The sequence below is a fragment of the Ophidiomyces ophidiicola genome, assembly GCF_022830035.1.
Source record: "Ophidiomyces ophidiicola strain CBS 122913 chromosome Unknown scaffold_5, whole genome shotgun sequence".
Lineage (NCBI taxonomy): Eukaryota > Fungi > Ascomycota > Eurotiomycetes > Onygenales > Onygenaceae > Ophidiomyces > Ophidiomyces ophidiicola.
In genome coordinates this window covers 267,230-286,408 of record NW_026054645.1, presented here as the reverse complement: position 1 = coordinate 286,408, position 19,179 = coordinate 267,230, and the positions used below count along the sequence as shown (strand labels likewise).

The window sequence follows — 19,179 nt, the reverse complement described above, 5'->3', positions numbered from 1 at the left end:
CCAAGGTCTACAACAACTAATGGCAAATCTCAAAAAGAAAAAATAAAACATATCAATACCAGAATCTCATTTTTTAAAAAACGGCCTCCCCCAAGTAAAATACAGGTAAAAAAAAAAAAAAAAAAACCCAAAAAAAAAAAAAAAAAAAAAAAAAAAAAAAAAAAAAAAAAAAAAAAAAAAAAAAAAAAAAAACTTCACAGCACAGCTAAAACTGGGTCTGTACCACGCTACATGAGATTCACATGCCTTCATATTTTCTATATACACGCGGCACCTAGATGGACCTATTCGGGACTCCTCTCACCCCGCTGTTGCGTTCTCTAATGTCTTAGCGAAAGGGCCTTTGGTTAGATGCAACTCTCTTACGTATGCGTAAACTAGAAGAACCACTCAGCGCGGGAATATAAGAATGGATATGATTCTTCTTCAACTGAAAGGCATATCAAGCAACTCTTCTTTTACCCTCCCTGAACTTCGACTTAAAACCCTCATTATGGCAAAAACACTTGCAATTGCCGTTTCTCTAGCAATCTCGGCCCTGGCAGCGCCAGCCTATCTCGATGATTCTACAGGAAGAATCGTTGGTGGATCACCAGCGAAACTGGGGCAATTTCCTTCCATGCTGGCTATCAACTTTGAAGGGGAACAGACATGCGGAGCCATGCTACTTGGCCCGAAACTTGCCCTTACCGCAGCCCATTGCATAGGTACTAAGCCTTCCGGTGCGTCCGTCCGTGCTGGATCTCTCGTTAGTGGCCTACCAATTCCAAGGAGAAAAGTAAACGGATGCTTACATTCCTATAGAATGGGACTTCCGGCGGTATCGAATCCCCAGTTAAATCTGCTCTACATCACCCTGAAGCCGAAGAACACGACATTGCTTTGATGTATTTGGAGAAGCCAATTGCCGAAACCGCAGAAATCAAGTATGCAAAGCTGCCGCCCCAGGGCCAGGACCCTAAGGCGAACTCCCAAGTAACAGTGTCGGGCTGGTGAGTCCTTTATCTTTACTTTTGGCGTGGCAATTGCTCTTGTATCTAATTATTCAACTAGGGGAAATACAGTATATAATGGGACATCGTCTCCAGTCTTACTATATGTCTCTGTTTTGGTGAATGGTCGAGAGGGCTGTAAAGCTGCATATGCGAAACTTAATGACACTGTTACAGATCAAATGGTCTGCGCAGGTGGGGAAGTAGATGGAAAAGACTCATGCCATGGAGATAGTGGAGGCCCATTGTATGAGGCTGGAACCAACATGCCCGTTGGAATTGTGTCCTGGGGCCATGAATGTGGTAGAAAAGGATATGGAGGGGTATACGTCAGGATTGGGAGCTACTCTGATTGGATTATGAAAAACAAGGAACCTCCAAAGCCCATCAGGAACTAGAGAAGGCAAGGGAAGAACTCAATTTTCTATGTAAAGAGGGAAACTCATGAGAAGACCTGTCCCATTTATCATGTTTGCTTTACAGGCTTTTTGCCTGGTCGTTAACTTAACTAGTTATGTCTTGGTGAGATTACCTAGCCGCTCGCTTAGTTAACATCTATTATTCTCATTCCTCTTCTTTTGTATGAAGTTCTCTGTATTTGCATACATACCATGATCCCGCTCTGGTGAATAACACCTGGGCAGCCACTCTTCTTCACAACCATCTTGTCCAACAGCACTTGAAAATTGAACAGTAAAATGTTCCTTTGGAATTTCCAGACAAACATATCCATAAGAAGATCCACCCTATCCACCTTTTATGCACAATCCTTGTTTAGAGGCGTCTTGTCGGCTTTTTTTTTTTTTTTTTTTCAATCTCTTAAGTAAAGAGAATGTCCGCATTTTCTTTGGCGGGTCGTCAAAGTCAGTGGAAAATTTTCGCGGTTTCTTTCAAAGATATTTCGAAGCTACTTGAAAGACACAACGCGTCAAAACATCACTCGGCAATATGGCGGCAGGCTCCCGTAGGGTATATATGGTAGGGCCCATAGATATATTTTACAGCCCACAGGTGCCTCGATACATTTTCTTTTTCTCCAGCAAGTCATTCAGCGATATCCTCATCCCTTGTCCACAAAGTTGATATGATTAGAAGTTCTCTGTCTGAAAACAACAGATAATATCACAGTAACTATTCGATACTCAATCGAACCAGTCGAGATGTCACTTGAAAGAATTGTGCATCTCAGAAAGTACAGCATTAACCAGCTCTCGAGGCCAGCCTATCCCAGAAAACCAATCCTTAAGCCCCTCAAAGTTACCACATCTGCTCAAGGTAGCATACGAACTGCGAAATATAACACCATAGCGAACACGTCGCTGAATATACTTCTAGCATTCAAGGACTCTACACTCAGAAAAAGAGCTTCTACAGGGTCTCTTCACTCACGTATGAATCGAAGTGTATTGGCCAAGAATCCCATATCAGAAAATTACTCAAAAAATTCCCCGGCTGGCATCATAGCCGCTGTGAGCAATGAGTACAAATCCCCCAGCCTTGGGTGTTGCTGCCTAACATCATGCACTTGTCGAATAATTGAACGGTATTTTCTCAACGAGTTCCACGGCTACCTCGATGGAGCAGCGGACTGGAACAGTGAGCAAGTCGCAAACTCAAAAGCCGTTCGGTTTGACCACGTTGATATATACTCCTTTTCAGATGATGAGGATAGTGACGATACCTTGTCATTATGCGAAGGCCTTAGTTGGATTGATGATCTGGAAGTAGAAGTGGAGGATCATGGGAAAAGGACTCGGGGTTGAAGATCTAAAACGGGCCAATGAGTAACTCCCATTATGTATGTACAGTACAAAGAATGGTAGTAGCGAACTGGATATCACGGCAATGCAAGACATAGAAATGATACAGAACCGAATTCTACATTAAAAGCTCAAACATGCATGAAGGGCGGGAAATGGAAGCTGTTACCTATATACCACATCTTATCCAAAGACGAAGACGAAATTGAAACTTCATGTTTGGCAAATTAAGACAAGCGGATGCCATGGAAAAAAAATAAAAGGAAGAAAAATGGTCGCTTGAGTAATAATTCATGATCGAAAAGATAATATTGAAGCATTAGTTGAAGGGAAAGCGGGTTTTCTAGTATATTACTTCCAGGACGTAGAGGAATCCAAACACTAGGAAGGCGATGGCTCCGCCAAAGGTAACTTTGAAGGTCAATTAGCAAAATGTATTCAATTACTAGAGGATTTCCACAAAACTTACCAGTGCGAATGCTGACTTTGCCTGCAATCGCTCTTCCACCGATGACCGCGGCCGCAGTGCACATTCCATGTCCAATTATGGCACCCAGTGTTACCCACCAGTAGTCCTGGCCAGCGGCCATAGCAATGGTAGCAATCTGGCTCCTGTCACCCCATTCGCCCAAGAAAGTCATGACAAATGTTTGGACCCAGGCAGGACTCAGCAGAAGGGAGAATAAGTTATTAATACCAATCAAAACGCTGCTAATTGCAAAGCCTCGTGGTGGAGAGTTGCTTCGAGAAGAAGCTGGAGAGATACTTTCGGGAGTCGGAAGGCGATGATTTGAAGAACGGGTTTTGTGGGGCATGCCGGCACGGCCAGACTCCAGTGCGTAAGGGTCAATGGATGATCGGCGTCTATTCATGCGTCGCTGCTGATGCTCTTTCTCCTCTAATTCCATCTCAACCTCCTTCATCTCGTTGCTTACATTCTCGTCAGGACGCATATTCTTCGCCTCGTGAAGCATTTTTAGACCAAAAACAAGAAATAAGAACGCCGCAAGGACATTTGTGTATGACTTTGGCAGTATTGTAGGAACAGCATGGCCCAACATGGCTGACAAAACAGTCATCGCAATCAGGGCCCCAAAAGCAGCTGAAAAAACTAGCATTCTTGGATGACGCATAGCCATGAGTGCAGCAACCAAAAATGTCTTGTCCCCAATTTCAGAAAATAGGATCATAGTAAAGGAAAGAACAAATGAGTGAAGAGGTTGAATAATCTCATTGACATGGTCACCATCACTAGGAACCTTTGGTTTGGCACCAGGAGAAGATGCGATGGGTTCCTTTATTAGGTTCTTCTCGTTCTCGCTGTCAAATCGTGTTGGAGGAAGTGAATGAGGGGATTCGGGCAGGTCTCCAGGTTTCTAATCATCCTATTAGTGCAAATTCTTATTCATAGTCTTCATTGGCGCATTATACCTCCAGTAGCTTATCCTTTTGCTCTTCCTTTCCTTTCTTCCCCCGATCGCCATGGAGGTTAGGAATCTTTTGTTGCTCGCTGTGTGGCAGCGGAGGGGCCTCCTTTGGTGGATCTGGGACCTTTTCAATGCCTAAATGTTTATCTTTGTTCTTTGAAGATACTCCTCCTTCTGTGCCCCGAGTTCCTTCTTTTGGACCAGGCCGGTTTTTATCATCCATTACGCCATCATTTGAATGCGGAATCACTTTCCCATCGGGTCCAATATGGCCTTCCGGAGACCCTTCTGGATTGGATGGGTTTGAACGTTGTTGGTCTGCAAGAGCTTTGTCCTTTTTCCGCTGTCGTTCTGCATTCGTCTCAACAAAAGGCCCGGCATGGGGTTTTCCATCCTTCCCATCAATAGGTGCATCGTTGACGCCCCGTATTTGTGGAGGGCTGGTTTGTGTCGAAAGTAAAACAGGGTGCGCGTCTAAGTCAGGGGACTTGCGACCTGTGTTGGACTTGAGAGCGTTATTTGAATTGGCGAGGGTAGCGGATATGGAGGAGCAAACAAGGAGGAGGAGAAGGTTGGAGATTCGTCGAAGCCTCATTGTGAGGATAGAAGTCGAGAGTATTAAAGGAAGTTCTTTTGAAACGGGTAAATGCTGAAATCCAATCTTCCCTAAAACCAGGACAACGATATTATTGCGGGCAAACTTTCGGAGAAATGATGAATGAATAATTGAAATACAGGATCTGGCTCCCTGGTCAATGGGGTCGTTAATTCGTTATTTATCAGACAGTTCTCCGAGGGCGTAAATTTGATATTACATACTGCAGCACACTCCAGGGGCAACAGAAGGACACGAATGTTAAACAACGGCAACGTCTCGAGCGGTTCCGAGAGCAGAAGCAGTTTCACCTCAATCAGGGGTTGTGGCTTGACGGGGCTCCTGCGCCACATACCCAGCCCCGAGGCCCAGACGGGAATGATTAGGGTTAGGGTTATATCGGTGACTAATCTATTGTTGTTTGGACTGTTTTCCTCCTAACCCCAACGACCGCAACCCTAAGATGTACATCTTCGTCGCAGAACAAGATGCCGGTGACAACACGCAGTGCGTCTCTTCCATTGGGCTCTTCTCGCAATGCTGCTAGCAAATACTGGCCTGCTGCATCTAGTTCTGCTGCCGCAGCAGCAGCTAGCCGTGTGCAAACAATTGAAGAGGACTTTCAGGACATTGATGGAACAACCCTAAACTATCCGCCACAAGAGTCATCCGCCCCAGGGAGTGATACGGAGGAGTTTTTCTCCCCCACTACGAATGGTTCTAAGCCTTTGGAGCCTATATCTCCTGTTCAATCTGGTAGGTACTACTCGCTCAGAAATAGCAAGCCGAATCAAAATAATGGTGCCGTAACCCCATTGCCATCCCGCTCTCAAGCCCTTAGCCATTTCAGAATTTCAAGTCTTGAGTCGCTTTGTACTAACCTTGGCCCTAGGGCTCCTGCTTACTCCAATTAGGAGTGGCCAGAGCTACCCGTTCAAAAGCCCAAGCCGCCATGTGAATACTGGTCACAATGCTGCAGCACCTAAACCTCCTGAACATTCTTTACGCCCCTCTGAGGCTACTATATGCACGACTGAAGAACAACCACAGATATATCAACCGTACCCTTTGAAAATGCTGGCGTTGGTGCCGAAATTAAACCAATCATCAGACAAAGTTTTAAATATCTGGAATCAACACGGCTCCTCATATTCCAGCTTTACCAAATACATTACTAATCCTACGAGCAAAATCAGAATTGAAGAGAGTTGGGGAGATACCTTTTTAAGCTATAAAAGGAATTTTGATGATAAACATTTTATCAATGTGGCTAAAACCGTAGACGCCCTCCCTTCTCTGGAACGCTTAGACTGGGACCCCACCGAAATATATCAAAAAGCAAATTTTGCCCAGTTGACTCTCGACATGATTTACTTTTGCAATGGAACTCAATTGACGATCCCATTGGATATCATTGACAGCTTGTTCCCTACCCCTTTTTATGCCAGTCTATCAACCCCGGACGATGTGATAACTTCACTCTTCCAGATTGGGTTAGAGATACGAACGCATCGTTGCATATTGAATCTAAAGGATGCTAGCGAGGATATTCTGCCTAGCACTGTTCTCGATGATGTTTTTGGCAACGCGATTGCCGGCGAACCTGGATTTCGCGGATGGGAAATAGACGGCCTACAAGACGGAGACGGTTGTCTACCTGAGAATTTCAGGGAGGATGTTCAACACAGAGTCACAAAGATAGAAAGTGCCTTTGGAAAGGGTGCATCGAGGTCAATAGATTTTTCTATGTTGACCAACAGTTTTCCGTGGTCTGAATTCGTCATGGTGCTTGGGGCATGGGTACAACGCCGAATCGGTGAAATAAATGATGAATTAAAAAGAAAAGAAGATAATGATTCAACAATCTTCAAATTCCGCTCGACATTGCGCCGCGGGCATAGTTTTTCTTCTCCGGTCCCTGAGGCGATAGCGTTGCCAACCACGGCCAGCGCAAAAACAGCAATCCCGTCTACATCACCATCAAAATTTACAAACACCGTCCAAGATGAGCGTACTGCCACAGAGTCCACACCTTCGGTTCCTTTCCTCCCTGCTGCGCCTAGAAAGTAGGGTTCTTCCTTCCCTTTTTAATTACTTTAACATTAGAGTTGCTAATTGTTGAAGTAGAAACTTCATATCTCGAACTTCCATCCGCCATCTTCAAGCGTTAAAAATAAAACAGAGGTCTATCCCTCCTGCTGCAGTAACTTCCAACCAGCACGAACCTTTGCGCAATCAGTATCTCCAAACATCAGAGGCGAAGGAAACTAATTTTCACTCTAATCAACAGGGTAAACATGTTAGAGACACCCAAGTAGAAACGCTTGCACAGCCAATGACAATTTTTGACCGGCAGGAGAACGCACACAGGGTATCTCCCATTCAATCAAGTCAGGTATCGGTGTGCGAGGAGCAAGCTCTTACCGAAAATACAAGAAAGCGGCGACACACGGCCGAAGTTGAAGGTGACGATATTTTACTCGTGAATCAGACACGCACGCCGACGAGGAAACTCCAACGTGCCAAAAGGCGCCGGGTCGAACCAAGTATCGAAAAGGCCAGGAGTGAAGCCCGATCTCCATCCGTTGTGGTACGGCATCGCCAGGCATCCAGACCCACGGGTGATGAACGGCCAGCCGGCAGTGCCTCTCGCTTTCTACCATCGTCCCTTAATAGCGAGAATATAAATCCGAGCCGCCAAGCAACCGAGGCGCCGAGCAGCCCCAAGCGACGCACACCCTGGACGGTTGAAGAATCCCGCCAGCTAGTCCGTTTAATAAGGGAGCATGGCCCGAAGTGGTCCCTGATAAAATCAATTGACAGCTTAGAAGAAGTGCCGCAGCTAGAAAGACGAAATCAGGTTCAGATAAAAGATAGAGCCCGCCAGATGGCTTTTGACGTTTTCAGGTACCATGCGCCAAGCCATATACCTTTTAGCGCAGTGCTAACTGAAGATTGTTTTCAGGACCGGACAACCTGTCCCCAAGAATTTCAAAAAAATCTTTATGAATACTATGCAGGAGAATAAGCTAAAGGCAATGGGGATAAATTTTGAGGAGCAAGTGGAAGAGGAATAGCGACAAGATCCCTTTTGCAACGACCCTTGACGATTTACGATTTCGGAGTTTTGGCGTGGTGCGGGCGGCCAGACGGCCGAATTATGATTCTTAACATGCCCTAATCTAGTTAATCCGTATATGTCCTGCTTCTTAAATAATCTGCATGCAAAACTGTCTGCTGGGCGTCTAATAATGTCTCGCACCCCAAACACACGACTGCCGGCTTACATAAGGCTGCAAGGGTGGCTGGCGAGGCTGAAGTCGAGTTTCACACATCTCGCGTTGACGGCAGCCTGCCCTCACCTGTTGCTGTTCGCTACGTTGTTCTCGTCCTCTTCGTGCTGCCCGTCCGGCCTTGGGCTGTTGCCTCGAGCCCTATTCCTTTTTCCGCTGTGCTTGAGAAGAGAGCCTCGAACGCGTTCCACGCTCTAATCCCTGTGCGCCATGCTTAAAATCCCAGGCTTTTCTTCACGCGCTCGGTCTCCCTCTCCTGGCGAGGGTCACCGGCACCGTTCGCGCAGTCGCAGATATTCTCCACCCAGAGAGAGAAGTAGAAGTCGAGGCGGAAACCCTAGTTCTCAACTTTACCGCGACTCTGATTCAGCAGAAGACTATCCGCGCCTATCAACCAAGCGGCCCACCGCCAAGGGGCGCTACGATCTCTCTGACGATGAGAGATATAGAAGCGATCATCGAAGAAGCAGAGGGCATCGCCCATCACAAAGCCAGTATGAGCTTTCCGACGAGGACCGGGAGGCACCCAGGTATAACAGGACCCCACTAAAAAGCGACAGAGATGGCCGGCATCAAGTCAGCTTCGAGCCGGGCCGCAACCTTGGAAGCGCGAGCCAAGCAATTCGCCCCCCTGCATCCTCTCGATATCACGAATACTCCGATATCTACACAGACTCGGACGAGGAAGGACTGGCATACGGGGATTCGTATTCTGACTATGTGCTATCCGGCAGTGAGCGCCTGCCCCAGCGTCATGGTGGAGACCGAATACCTGCAGGCAAAGCCTACGACTCTGAGTCAAGTGACGAGTACACACGCCGGTATGCACGTGAGCCTGCAGCCCGTTCCACGGATGCGTCCTTCAATTACCAGAACCAGTCGAACTATGAGCAAACACTTCACGATACCTATGCACCTGGCAGCAGAGATGCGTTTGCCACCAGGTCCCAAGCAGAACAGCCGTATGTCCCTTCACAGACCCGGTATCAAGACAAAGGGATAGATGAAAGTGAATGGCCAGAAATTCCGGAATGTGAACGCCCCGATTTCATTCCTCCCAAGGAGCCGAACTACAACTATGCCTCAGCCGCTTCCCACAAGGATCAGCAGCCTACCCCTCCTCCAGCTCCAATCCAATCTGTTACACCGACAGCAGCGGCTTCACAGTATTTCTTCAAGTCTGCTGCTGCATCAGATCATGAACGGCCTCCACTCCATGGTCCTCAATATCCTATAATCCCTCCTGCGCAATATGTCCCACCAGAGCACTATCCAAACATGAGTAAGCCGGCTCAGACACCGCCAAAGTCAGCCTCTCCACCTAGCCAATATGTTTCACCAGAGCACTATCTAAAAATGGCCGAAGCATCTAGACATCAAGTCCCCGCACAACACTACTCTGGTATAAATAAGTCAACCCCGCTACGAAGCCCTAATACTCTTCCTACAGCGCGCGTCAGTGGCCACCAACGAGCCCTTTCTACAGGCAACGCCCCAAATGGTTCGCTACAATATATTACCACTCCTCTACAGTATCGGTATGCCCAGCCAGACCCAAATATTAAATACACATCAAAACCTGTGGTACAACCAGCAACAACTACTTCTGCGACACCAATTGATACACAGGACTCCAATGAACGCCCTGGGAGAGTTGATTATGTGGAAATGATACCCCAAGCAACCCGACGAACACATGCCCCTCGCCCACATAGTATGTCTACATCCGCTGTACCCGGTGAAATACCCATGACCAGCGAATTTGTCGGCGGTAGGCCTCTAGCTAGCCCCTTACTGGAGCCATACCATGGAACATATCAGAGCATCTCCCCAATGCCTTGGCCAGCTAAGTACCAGGGTATGGAAGAAGACTTTTCAGATCTTGAACTGAATGGAGGTGCATCAGGTCCGGGAAAGGGGAAGGATAGAAAATTGAATACCGAAAAATTGAAATTAAAACATGGTTTTCATAATGCTGAGCCATTTCGTCCACAAAAGGTTTCCTTAGAATCAATGCGAAGCACGTTAATATATAACCCGAAGGGCGATGCTAAGACTTTGAAGGCAGCTTTGACACAACACAAAGTGGATCCCAAACCTTTACAGGCAATACTCCCATATCTCACTGGCAATGAAATTGACGCATTACGTGCAGAGTACAAGACCATAGTCAAAATGACGGGTCATGGTGTCAATCTAGCCAAACATATCGCACTTCGGGTGCCTGGGAACCTGGGGAAAGCCTGCCATGCAACTGCCCTTGGGCCGTGGGAGTCAGAGGCATACTGGGCAAATTTCTGGTATCGCTCAAACTCCTCGCGGCGAGAATTGTTAATCGAAGCACTCACCGGCAGAACGAATTCAGAAATTTCCCGCATTAAAAAGTGCTTCAAAGACAAAAGATATGGAGACAGTTTGGAAAAGTGCCTGAAAGCGGAATTGAAGCCAGATAAGTTTCGCGCTGCTATTCTACTTGCGTTGGAAGGGAAGCGGCAGGATGATATGGCCCCACTCAACCCCGAGCTTGTGCGCAGTGACGTCCAGGAGCTGCATCGCGCAGTAGTAGCGAGTGACGGTGGGGAGTCGGTAATGATTCAGATCATTATGGTCAGAGGCAATACGCATCTTTGTGAAGTGATGCGGGTCTTTGAAAATCTTTTTGGCCAGAGTCTTGGGAAAGCTATAATCAAGAAGTCTAAAAATCTTGTTGTAAGTGTAAATTTACTCCTTGTTCATTTTAAGCCAAGATCTAATTCCTTCCCAACCTTCAGGGTGAGACTCTTCTGCACGTTTTGAACGGCGCACTCAGTCGACCCACACGCGACTCGTTGTTAATTCACCACGCCATTGCTGAATCTGGCCGCGACCGCGCGGAGCTTCTCATCTCCCGACTTGTCCGCATGCACTGGGACGCCAGGCATATGGAGCGGGTTAAAGTGGAATACAAGCGGAAATACGGGAAGTATATAGAAGACCATATTGCCGAGAAAATCGTCGATCCCGGTGCAGGGAAGAGTGACTGGGCTGAGTTTTGCATTGAGTTGGTGAGGAGTTCAAGTGTTCACACTCTGGATGAAGAGTATGCAAGGTGAATAAAGGCTAGCCTGATTAAGCAGGCCATTGAGGCTTTTGATTTGAACTTCTGGCTACGGAGTACATTTACGCCTGTACATATATAAAACAATGTGATATATATACCCTTTGATTCTGGTTGTCTGTGCAATTTATTATATTCAGGCTAACCCTTGTTGAGAATATACTTTCAGCAGTTGTTTCCATTTTGTACTCTGCAAAACGGTCATGTCTGTTTTTGAATGGGATCATCCAAATTGGATCTGAATGAAGAGGATGGGATGTCTGCACCAGAAAATGGCGGACACTCAACAGCAATAAAGGCTGAAAATTATCTATAAAATAGTTTTAGAGAGCATATTCAAATTATCTGTCCCTAAGGGAGTCGGCAAGGAATATTGGCACTATCCAGCAGTACAAGTTGGTTTAATACTCTACACATAGAACATAAAATGGACATGTGTGTGGTGGCAGAATTGAAATGGAGAGAAATGTAAACATAGAAAAGTATCAAAAGGGGTATGAGAAGAGGGGAAGGGGGGAATCAAACAAGCAAAATGGTTAAACAAACATGAAGGGAAATAGGGGAGGCCGGTAAGGCCGAGTTGTAAATAGCTGATCGCTAAAATATTAGGACACAAAACACAGGAATGGTGCTTTGCGGCATCAGCTCAGATGGTAGACAAAAAGTGAACCACCATATTGCAAACGCATAAACAAAGAGAAAAAACAAAGGGGGTACTATCAGAAAGGAAAATGACACATCGGCAAGCTGTTCAGATACTATCACATAAAACACTGCATCAATCATTTGTTAACACAATAAGTAAAGGGTTTCACAATGCAATGAGGAATTTTAAGAGGAGGCATTGTAAGAACGAAAGTAGAGAGAAGAGGAAGGCGAAAAATTCTCAACGAGCAAATCAATTACCCAGATCACTTTTCACACAAGGCAGGCTCCTGAAATGATTGTTTTTAGATCATTCCATTTCCTAGGCCATTATAGTTCAGTCGAACGGTTCTCCATCTCTCATACCAGACCTCGCGGCTGGCTTCGCGAAGTTCAGCACGCCATTCGCCAAAAACGCTTTCTTTCAGCCTTAGGAAATCACAATGCTCTGGATTGTATGGATCTGCAAATCCCCACGGGAATTTACGCCCAACCGGGCCATCGGAATCAAGGGTGTGCGGGTCGGGAGAGAGAATTGAAAGTGGGATAAAAGGCTCATTGTTAGCGGGTATGCTAGATGACGAATTGCGCTTTTGTTGCTTTTCTAAGGGCTTTCCTGAGGGCGGAGGAGATGATACTGCATGCTGGGCACTGTTGGGTATAACATCGGAGTCTGGGGTGCGGCGAGGCTCATTGGCCGGCTCGTCCTCGTCTCTCTCGTCGAAGTTGTCAAAGCTACTGGAGTCATCAAGGTCCTCGAGTGTCAGAACTTCTAACGGATCGATATTCGCTTTTTTTAAGCTGTCCCATACGGTCTTTTTCAGAAAGCCCATATGTGCGGTAGTAATCGTATCGGCCTTGCTAATGACAGGTACGACAGTAGTTTTGCCTTGCATAGTGCGGAGGACTTGCAAATCCAAAAGTTCGTCTAGTCCACCGATCACGCGGCTTTTTGGTTTAGAATTATGCCCCTCAGCAGCCTTTTGCGCGGCAGCGATGTTTTCATCGAGTCGCGCGGGATCAAGAATCAAAAATGCGCAGTGAATATGGGTGTCACGGGCTCCAGGTGACCGAATCACTTTCATTTCCTCAGCAAAGCTGTCTTCAAATTTACTTTCCACAAAGCCAGTGATCTCGCGTAGTTGGAGGTCTACAATACTTTTTTCTAGGCCTTGGGAGTCCCATAGGGTCAGCCCGATTCGCTCGTTATCTATTTCTGTTTCAAGATAATGGTAAGTGAAGCAGCCATTTGGTGGTCCATGGGAGAGGTCGTCCATCTCCTCTGCGCTGCGTGTTGGACGTTTGTTTGGCGGCAGGGCAAGAGCCTTTTTCAAAAAATTAACAAAGGATGTCTTGCCAGAGTTTTTTGCTCCAATCACAAGGATACTAGGGGTAAAGAGATTGTTAGTAGGTGAAAAAGAGTTTTCCTCAAGAGGGTTAAAGAAGCATTCTTACTTGTAAGGCGTGGGGTCCTTTCGTCTGCGGACTCTCCTAGGGCTGTTAATTGTGCTGACAGCACTGCTAGCATAACTGTAACGCCCTCGGTGTGCCATGCTCTCCGGTCTTGGGCCAATATCGGCGTAAGGAATCGGCGGGACGGGTGGGTAATTTGGTGGAGTAATCTGATACGATTTCAAGCGGGTGGGCAATCCGATTTTTTCTCCACGGCCATTCTCACCACCGAAGGTGTTGAGCTGCGGGGGAGGAGGGATGACAGGCAATTGTGGCGCGTTTTTTGGGATGGCGGCTGCTTCGCGCTGACGACGGAGCTGCTCTTCTTTGGCCTGCTCCTTCAACAGCTTCTTGCTGACCTTGCCGGACAGTTTGCGGTCCACGAGGCGTTCTGTTGATTTCGCGCGGCGGAGAAATCCTAGCGAGGTTCGACGCAGTGGGTTCGAAGAGCTGTTGTCATCAGAGGGCCCTGATGTGCGGGGCATCGCAGGGGGCGACGCCATGGCTGGATGCAGGCTTCACGCGTTGTTGGTCAAGTCGGTGTGCCTATAGATGTCCAAAGAGAGGGGGATGGGTGTGTGCGACGCAGCAACGGATGTGAACTGTGTGAGAGAGTTGGGTTCCTGGAGCACAACAGACGGTTAGTGTCACCACCACCACAGGAACAATGTGTCTTGCAGCACACCAAGATCTCCTTACAACTCAGCAGCACAACCAACACACACGCCAGATGGAGCAACGGCAGTCGATGTGGCTGCAACGCGCCCTCGACAGTCTCTGCTGTCTCCTGTCCGCCACTATTGCCTCTTGGCGTTTGAGCCTGAAGGGAAACAGCCGCACCAGCACTGGATTTGCGAGATGTGGGACAGCAATGCTTGTGACTGGCAAGCCGCGATCTGCAGAGGGCGAGACAAAGGGCCGGGCCTCGTCCTGTCAAATGACAACCCTAGGACCGGGGAGGATCAAATCTGAAGTCACAACGGCGAATCGAGCGCAGATTGGCAGTACAGAGTAATAATGTGACCAATCCACTCCACGTCAACGGGGAAGCTGCTGGATTTGCTGCAGCCGAGCAGTCGAGACACAGGGCGAAGAAAAGCAGCCGGCCAGGGGGGAAACGACAACTGAAATGAATAATGTTCTGGCGGCGAAACAAACTTTAGCCCGGCAAGCAAAACCGCGGAAAAGAAAGGATGGGAGAAGAGACAGAGGACAGGGTCGCAAGCAAGGAACCCGAGGTGTCGAGCATTAATTAGTTCGTTCTCAAGCGTGAGCAGCAAAGGGACAAAGTTAACTACCGCCTCCACGCCTGCAACTGGTCTCTGGAGTCCTGCCAGTGCGCAGCAGTGCCTGGCGTTGTCGCGGCTCTCAGGTTCCCGCTCACAAGAGGCTGGGGCTGGCAGTCGTCGTCGTCCCTCAGGAGAGAGGGCGCAGAGGCCTCTGGGCAAAATTATACAGGGTCCCTACTCGCAATACGGCTGAAGCTGCTCATCCTCCCAGAACCTAATTTAGCACCCGTTGTGGTTCGCCAGGAGCAACTATGGATATTATTGGCATAACTAGTGAGCTACGGCGATCTTGGAGCGCTTGTGAGCTCTGGACGCGCAATGAAGATGATAATAATAATAAATAATCAGCACAACGGCGGCAGACACGAGTCGCATGCTCGTCGGCATGGCTGCTCGCCAGGGGCGGCGTCGCGCTCTTCAGGGGTAACCCGATAAGCGTAAGATTGCGCTTATTCTCCGACCGATCGCATCGGTAATACCAGAACGCCCCTTTCGCCGCGCTTTGATTCGCTGCCCCCGCCTTGGCCTGGCGTGTGAGACGGCTGAACGGCGCGTCCATTGGCTGCATTTGGGGGCCGCTAGCCTCTCTGAGCCGCCAAGCCCACGCTCGTCATTTCGAGCGTGTTTCATACCGTCCACTCATTTTACATTACGCTTTCTTACACGGTGGTTGGATATCAAAATTCATACAACATGCGCGCGCGGGCTTGAGAGTTTTGAGGGAAATGCACTGGCACCCCAATCCATTATATCCGACACTTTCTATTACCGCTGAGCTATCTACCGTGCCAACCTATGGGCCCGAGCCCCGACATAGAGCCAACAGATCTATGCCCAAAGAGAGAATAATATGGCCCAACCTACGCTCCCAAAGCGGCTTCATCTGGTATCTGGAAGATACGTCGGAGTTCACGTTCCTCATCTTCCTCCGGGATAAGCTTCTCGCGGAGACGGCAAAGCTTAACGTGCGGCGGGCAGATGTCGTTCCGGTCGAGACCCTTGAATTTCGGTCCATTGGGCCCTGAGGTGTATTTCCGCTGGCCGAAGAGATTTATTTGACCTTCTGTACTATCCGGAAGCTGCTTGTCGCCCCACAGGCCGTCGAAATTCAGCCAATTAACCGGAGTCACTGTGTCAAACGCCTTGAATTTCTGAGTAGCGCGATCGTACATGTACGTGAATGCGCTCAGTGTTGGATCCCAGAGATTACCTTCATCGCATTCGTCGATGAGGATGCCAATTGGTATGTTAGTTCCCGGAATGGTGTGGTCATGGGAGCTACGGTATCAGTTCAGCGGGGACTCTAGAGGCACCAGAAGCCAGAGCTAGGTACACGTACCCTTCCGTCGCATATACGGCGTGAGAACCATTCGCACTAAACCCGATAGGCCGTTCGCTCCGTTTACTAACAGCATTCCAAGTGAATGCCTGACCGCTTGCGTGTTGGCTATACCATATTCCTTGTGGTTTACCATCTTTAAAACGGATCATGTTATGTTCCCTGGCGTTTATTAGATTTAAACAAACTTGAAATGGGCAAGAAACATACCAGTCACCCACATGGTTTCCAAATTCGACGCCAAAGACAGTGTTTCCCCGGTTATAGCTGCCAACAAAAATGTTAGGAAGACAAAATATCATTATGTGTCGGTCACTGACGCATAGAAATAGAAGTAGAAAGCATCCAATATCCCGGCCTCCCGCTCCGTCACGACAATTGCACAAGATATTGCCCCTTCAGTTTTGCCATCCCGATTCGGCCGGACGCCTTTAAACCAAGGAGGAAGAGCACGAATCCCTTCCTTTGAAGTCAGAAAAACGTCGGTGCTCCCTTTCGAATTCAGTGCATCCAAGTCATTGAGTGTCAGTGGCAACGAAATCCCCGGTATCGCCTGGAAGTTCACCTGCGGTATCGTATTCGCGATTTGGGCACCAATATCGGACGGCTTGTAAGAGTCTTCGCTGTGTATCCAAATCAAAGGGGCTAGATCGCGACTTATCAGCTTTTGATCGTCGACCAACTGCATTCTGAGTTCAAAAGGAAGCAGATATATGAATGTCAGGTTTACCATATTTCAACACATATTCAGGCAATGTATCCGCAACAGATGGTAAGGCATGCACGATTTCAACAAGTAGAAATGCGGCGACTAGGAACAAGGCAAATCGGATTTGGACAAGGCCCTGATGCACCTTAGTCGCCATAGGTCCCTTTAAGGCAGCCAGCCGTTTGCCTGGTGCTGCTTGATGATATCACACCAATTATTCAAAGCCTAAGCTTGTAATTAGCCGCTGTGTTTTGATCCTGTACCAAGTAAATCACGATGCCAAATGCCAATACTTGTCGAGATATATGTTCCATTCAAAATTCCAGATACAGTTATGATAAGAAGAACAAGAATTCGTGAACAAATCAGTCGCTCCTTCTCAACAAGAATTGATAATGCAAATCATCCGATGTCAACCTTGAGAAGCTGACCTGGACAACGCCCAGCTGACAGCGTGGAAGAGTCATTCATAGCAGAAAAGTAGCTCACAAGCACCCTAACAATACTCACCTCTAGCGCGTGCAGACATGTGTATGAGTATGCGTTCAAGCTCACCAGGACGGTTGAATACCGCAGCAGAGAGCCTATCTGAAAGCTGGCAGAAAACAAGGCTTTGATGAAGGAAACCTCGATGACAGTGTGTGTACTCCGTACGGAGTACTCCAAACGGAACATTGCAAAACAATGTTAGGGCGGATCTATAATAGTTGACTATTTAAGCCAGAGATCGGCTGAACCCTGGCCACTTTCAAGCCTATTAGATTCAGCGCCTCCGCCACACGTTTCTCAAAGAGATGCCCCCTTCGCAGTGTATCGGCTGTCTTGCAGCCTGGGGGCTTTGAAGCGATGGCTGACCACGGAATACTCTAGGCGTCCCGATATATTCATGACCTCGTGGCGTAATAAACATCAAGCTCTAGGGTCACATGCACGAGCCACCTCTTTCACAGGGTCGATGTCGCATCGCTCAAGGACACCTATGTTCTGTCCCTCTTTGCGGGCAAAGCTGCCGAGATCTACAAGCGTCAACGCACTTGATCTTGACTGTCCCTGAGAATAATAATGGCTGCCAGTCCGGTCCGTGGCCCAACAGATGCTCTCAACTGGAACAATAGCAAACAGCCGTGAGCGTCGGTGTGCCAGGCGATGTCTCAGTCTGCACGGCCAGCACGACTGACCAAGTCAGAGCGAACCCAGACCATTGCGGGGGAACAGCCAACTTTGCGGGCAAGCATGTGATTCGGCCCCTCGGAACAGATAGGCCCGGCGACCTGCGCAGCGTCTATAGTCACCCAGGCCATCCAGATCAGTCGTCCTGGAGTATCTTTGGAGAAGCCATGGGGGGATTTTTGGGTATCAAAAGCAGCGAGTGTTTGTTTCTAACACGCATTGCCACTTTGGAGTTATTGCATCGTATCAGTGCCTCCAAAACACAGCAGGAGACACTTCCTGCTAGTCGACGCAGTCTACGGAGTGTGGAGTAGTAGTAGTAGATTGATAGAGAAGAGAAAAAAGTGACCCCACACTAGGAGTGAAGTTCAGCCTCACTGGTGATGCGCTTTCGTGGAGGCACATATTTAAAACAATAGCTGCCCTCATGTATGACTCACCCGTGAGTTCTCGAAGCGGGCAATAAGAACTTTCTCAAGCAAATACGATCTTCTCATCCCGCCGAGACAGCTTAGTCGCATGGCGCTGTGAATTTTGGTTTGCCTTGGGAGCCCGATCTCCACAATAACTCTCCAAAAGGCAATAATCTTGGGGTTTCAACTTTTCAAGAGCCAACCTCTTCCGGAATCCGGACATGGTGGGATCCGTGATATTCTTTCACCACAACGAGATCATTCACCGGCCAATTATAGCAGAGAAATGTGAACCCACCGCCAATACGGGTCAGAGAGCTTTCAACATTCTCAAACAAGCTGACTCGTAAATGAACCTTCGGCACGGCATTAGAGAAATAAAGGGTGCAGGAAGCCGCTACTCGGCTCTGAACCAGAACGCTGGGTAATTGAGAAACGCACGGAGTAGATGGGTTGGAGAAAATACCAGCATAGCAGAGAGGTTACGAGGATTTGGAATTTCTTTTGTGTATTGGGTACAGAGTCCACCCTCTTGCATCCTCGGTAAGAAAAGGTGAACGCTAGGGACTGCAGTAAAAGGAACAACGCATAATGAGTGCACAGCGATTTGGTTTCCCTTTTCTGGATTCAGGAGCAACGAGCGTCAGGGGAGCGCATTCATGATTCTACCGGTCGAGGCTGTGCATGCGCATGCAGCGCCGATTGAAGCCGTAGCTGTGCTTTCAGAAAAGCGCCTGGATTAGGCTACTGGCATGGGGGAGTTGGGCAGAAGCACAGCCCAACAGCACAACAAGCCGACGCGGCCTGTGGGAGAGTTTCTTTCGGACGGCTCCGCGCATCAAGGTGCCAGTGCTGAGGTGCATCCGGGCAATTCCAGCTGCGGTTTTGCCTATCACACGCCCAATTGCCCAAGATTGCGTCGTGGGGCTGGCTCCGCAGGGAACTGACATGTTCAGTCAGACAAACCACGATGCAACGTCGGCACACGAGAGAGAAGG

General features: G+C 48.1%; 7 protein-coding genes across 7 annotated transcripts; 4 read left to right on the top strand and 3 right to left on the bottom strand.

Moving 5' to 3' along the window:
* Positions 1 to 409: 409 nt before the first annotated feature.
* On the top strand, positions 410 to 1,390 carry LOZ57_001952 (uncharacterized protein; the record flags this gene model as incomplete). The annotated part of the gene is made up of 3 exons (XM_049251034.1): positions 410 to 748; positions 805 to 992; positions 1,054 to 1,390. 3 exons carry the CDS (start codon positions 410 to 412, stop codon positions 1,388 to 1,390), a joined length of 864 nt encoding a protein of 287 aa, XP_049109884.1.
* A 762-nt stretch (positions 1,391 to 2,152) lies between these two features.
* LOZ57_001951 (uncharacterized protein) lies at positions 2,153 to 2,755 on the top strand (the record flags this gene model as incomplete). The annotated part of the gene is made up of 1 exon (XM_049251033.1): positions 2,153 to 2,755. The coding sequence occupies one exon, from the start codon at positions 2,153 to 2,155 to the stop codon at positions 2,753 to 2,755; it is 603 nt and encodes a 200-aa protein (XP_049109883.1).
* A 340-nt stretch (positions 2,756 to 3,095) lies between these two features.
* GDT1 (GCR1-dependent translation factor 1) lies at positions 3,096 to 4,774 on the bottom strand (the record flags this gene model as incomplete). The annotated part of the gene is made up of 3 exons (XM_049251032.1): positions 3,096 to 3,163; positions 3,222 to 4,128; positions 4,184 to 4,774. The coding sequence occupies 3 exons, from the start codon at positions 4,772 to 4,774 to the stop codon at positions 3,096 to 3,098; spliced, it is 1,566 nt and encodes a 521-aa protein (XP_049109882.1).
* A 488-nt stretch (positions 4,775 to 5,262) lies between these two features.
* On the top strand, positions 5,263 to 7,851 carry LOZ57_001949 (uncharacterized protein; the record flags this gene model as incomplete). The annotated part of the gene is made up of 4 exons (XM_049251031.1): positions 5,263 to 5,530; positions 5,667 to 6,840; positions 6,902 to 7,681; positions 7,740 to 7,851. The coding sequence occupies 4 exons, from the start codon at positions 5,263 to 5,265 to the stop codon at positions 7,849 to 7,851; spliced, it is 2,334 nt and encodes a 777-aa protein (XP_049109881.1).
* Positions 7,852 to 8,277: 426 nt separating this feature from the next.
* On the top strand, positions 8,278 to 11,159 carry LOZ57_001948 (uncharacterized protein; the record flags this gene model as incomplete). Its single annotated transcript, XM_049251030.1, has 2 exons — positions 8,278 to 10,776; positions 10,839 to 11,159. 2 exons carry the CDS (start codon positions 8,278 to 8,280, stop codon positions 11,157 to 11,159), a joined length of 2,820 nt encoding a protein of 939 aa, XP_049109880.1.
* A 955-nt stretch (positions 11,160 to 12,114) lies between these two features.
* LOZ57_001947 (uncharacterized protein) lies at positions 12,115 to 13,764 on the bottom strand (the record flags this gene model as incomplete). Its single annotated transcript, XM_049251029.1, has 2 exons — positions 12,115 to 13,195; positions 13,265 to 13,764. 2 exons carry the CDS (start codon positions 13,762 to 13,764, stop codon positions 12,115 to 12,117), a joined length of 1,581 nt encoding a protein of 526 aa, XP_049109879.1.
* Positions 13,765 to 15,410: 1,646 nt separating this feature from the next.
* On the bottom strand, positions 15,411 to 16,577 carry LOZ57_001946 (uncharacterized protein; the record flags this gene model as incomplete). Its single annotated transcript, XM_049251028.1, has 4 exons — positions 15,411 to 15,828; positions 15,890 to 16,051; positions 16,100 to 16,156; positions 16,210 to 16,577. The coding sequence occupies 4 exons, from the start codon at positions 16,575 to 16,577 to the stop codon at positions 15,411 to 15,413; spliced, it is 1,005 nt and encodes a 334-aa protein (XP_049109878.1).
* Positions 16,578 to 19,179: the final 2,602 nt, after the last annotated feature.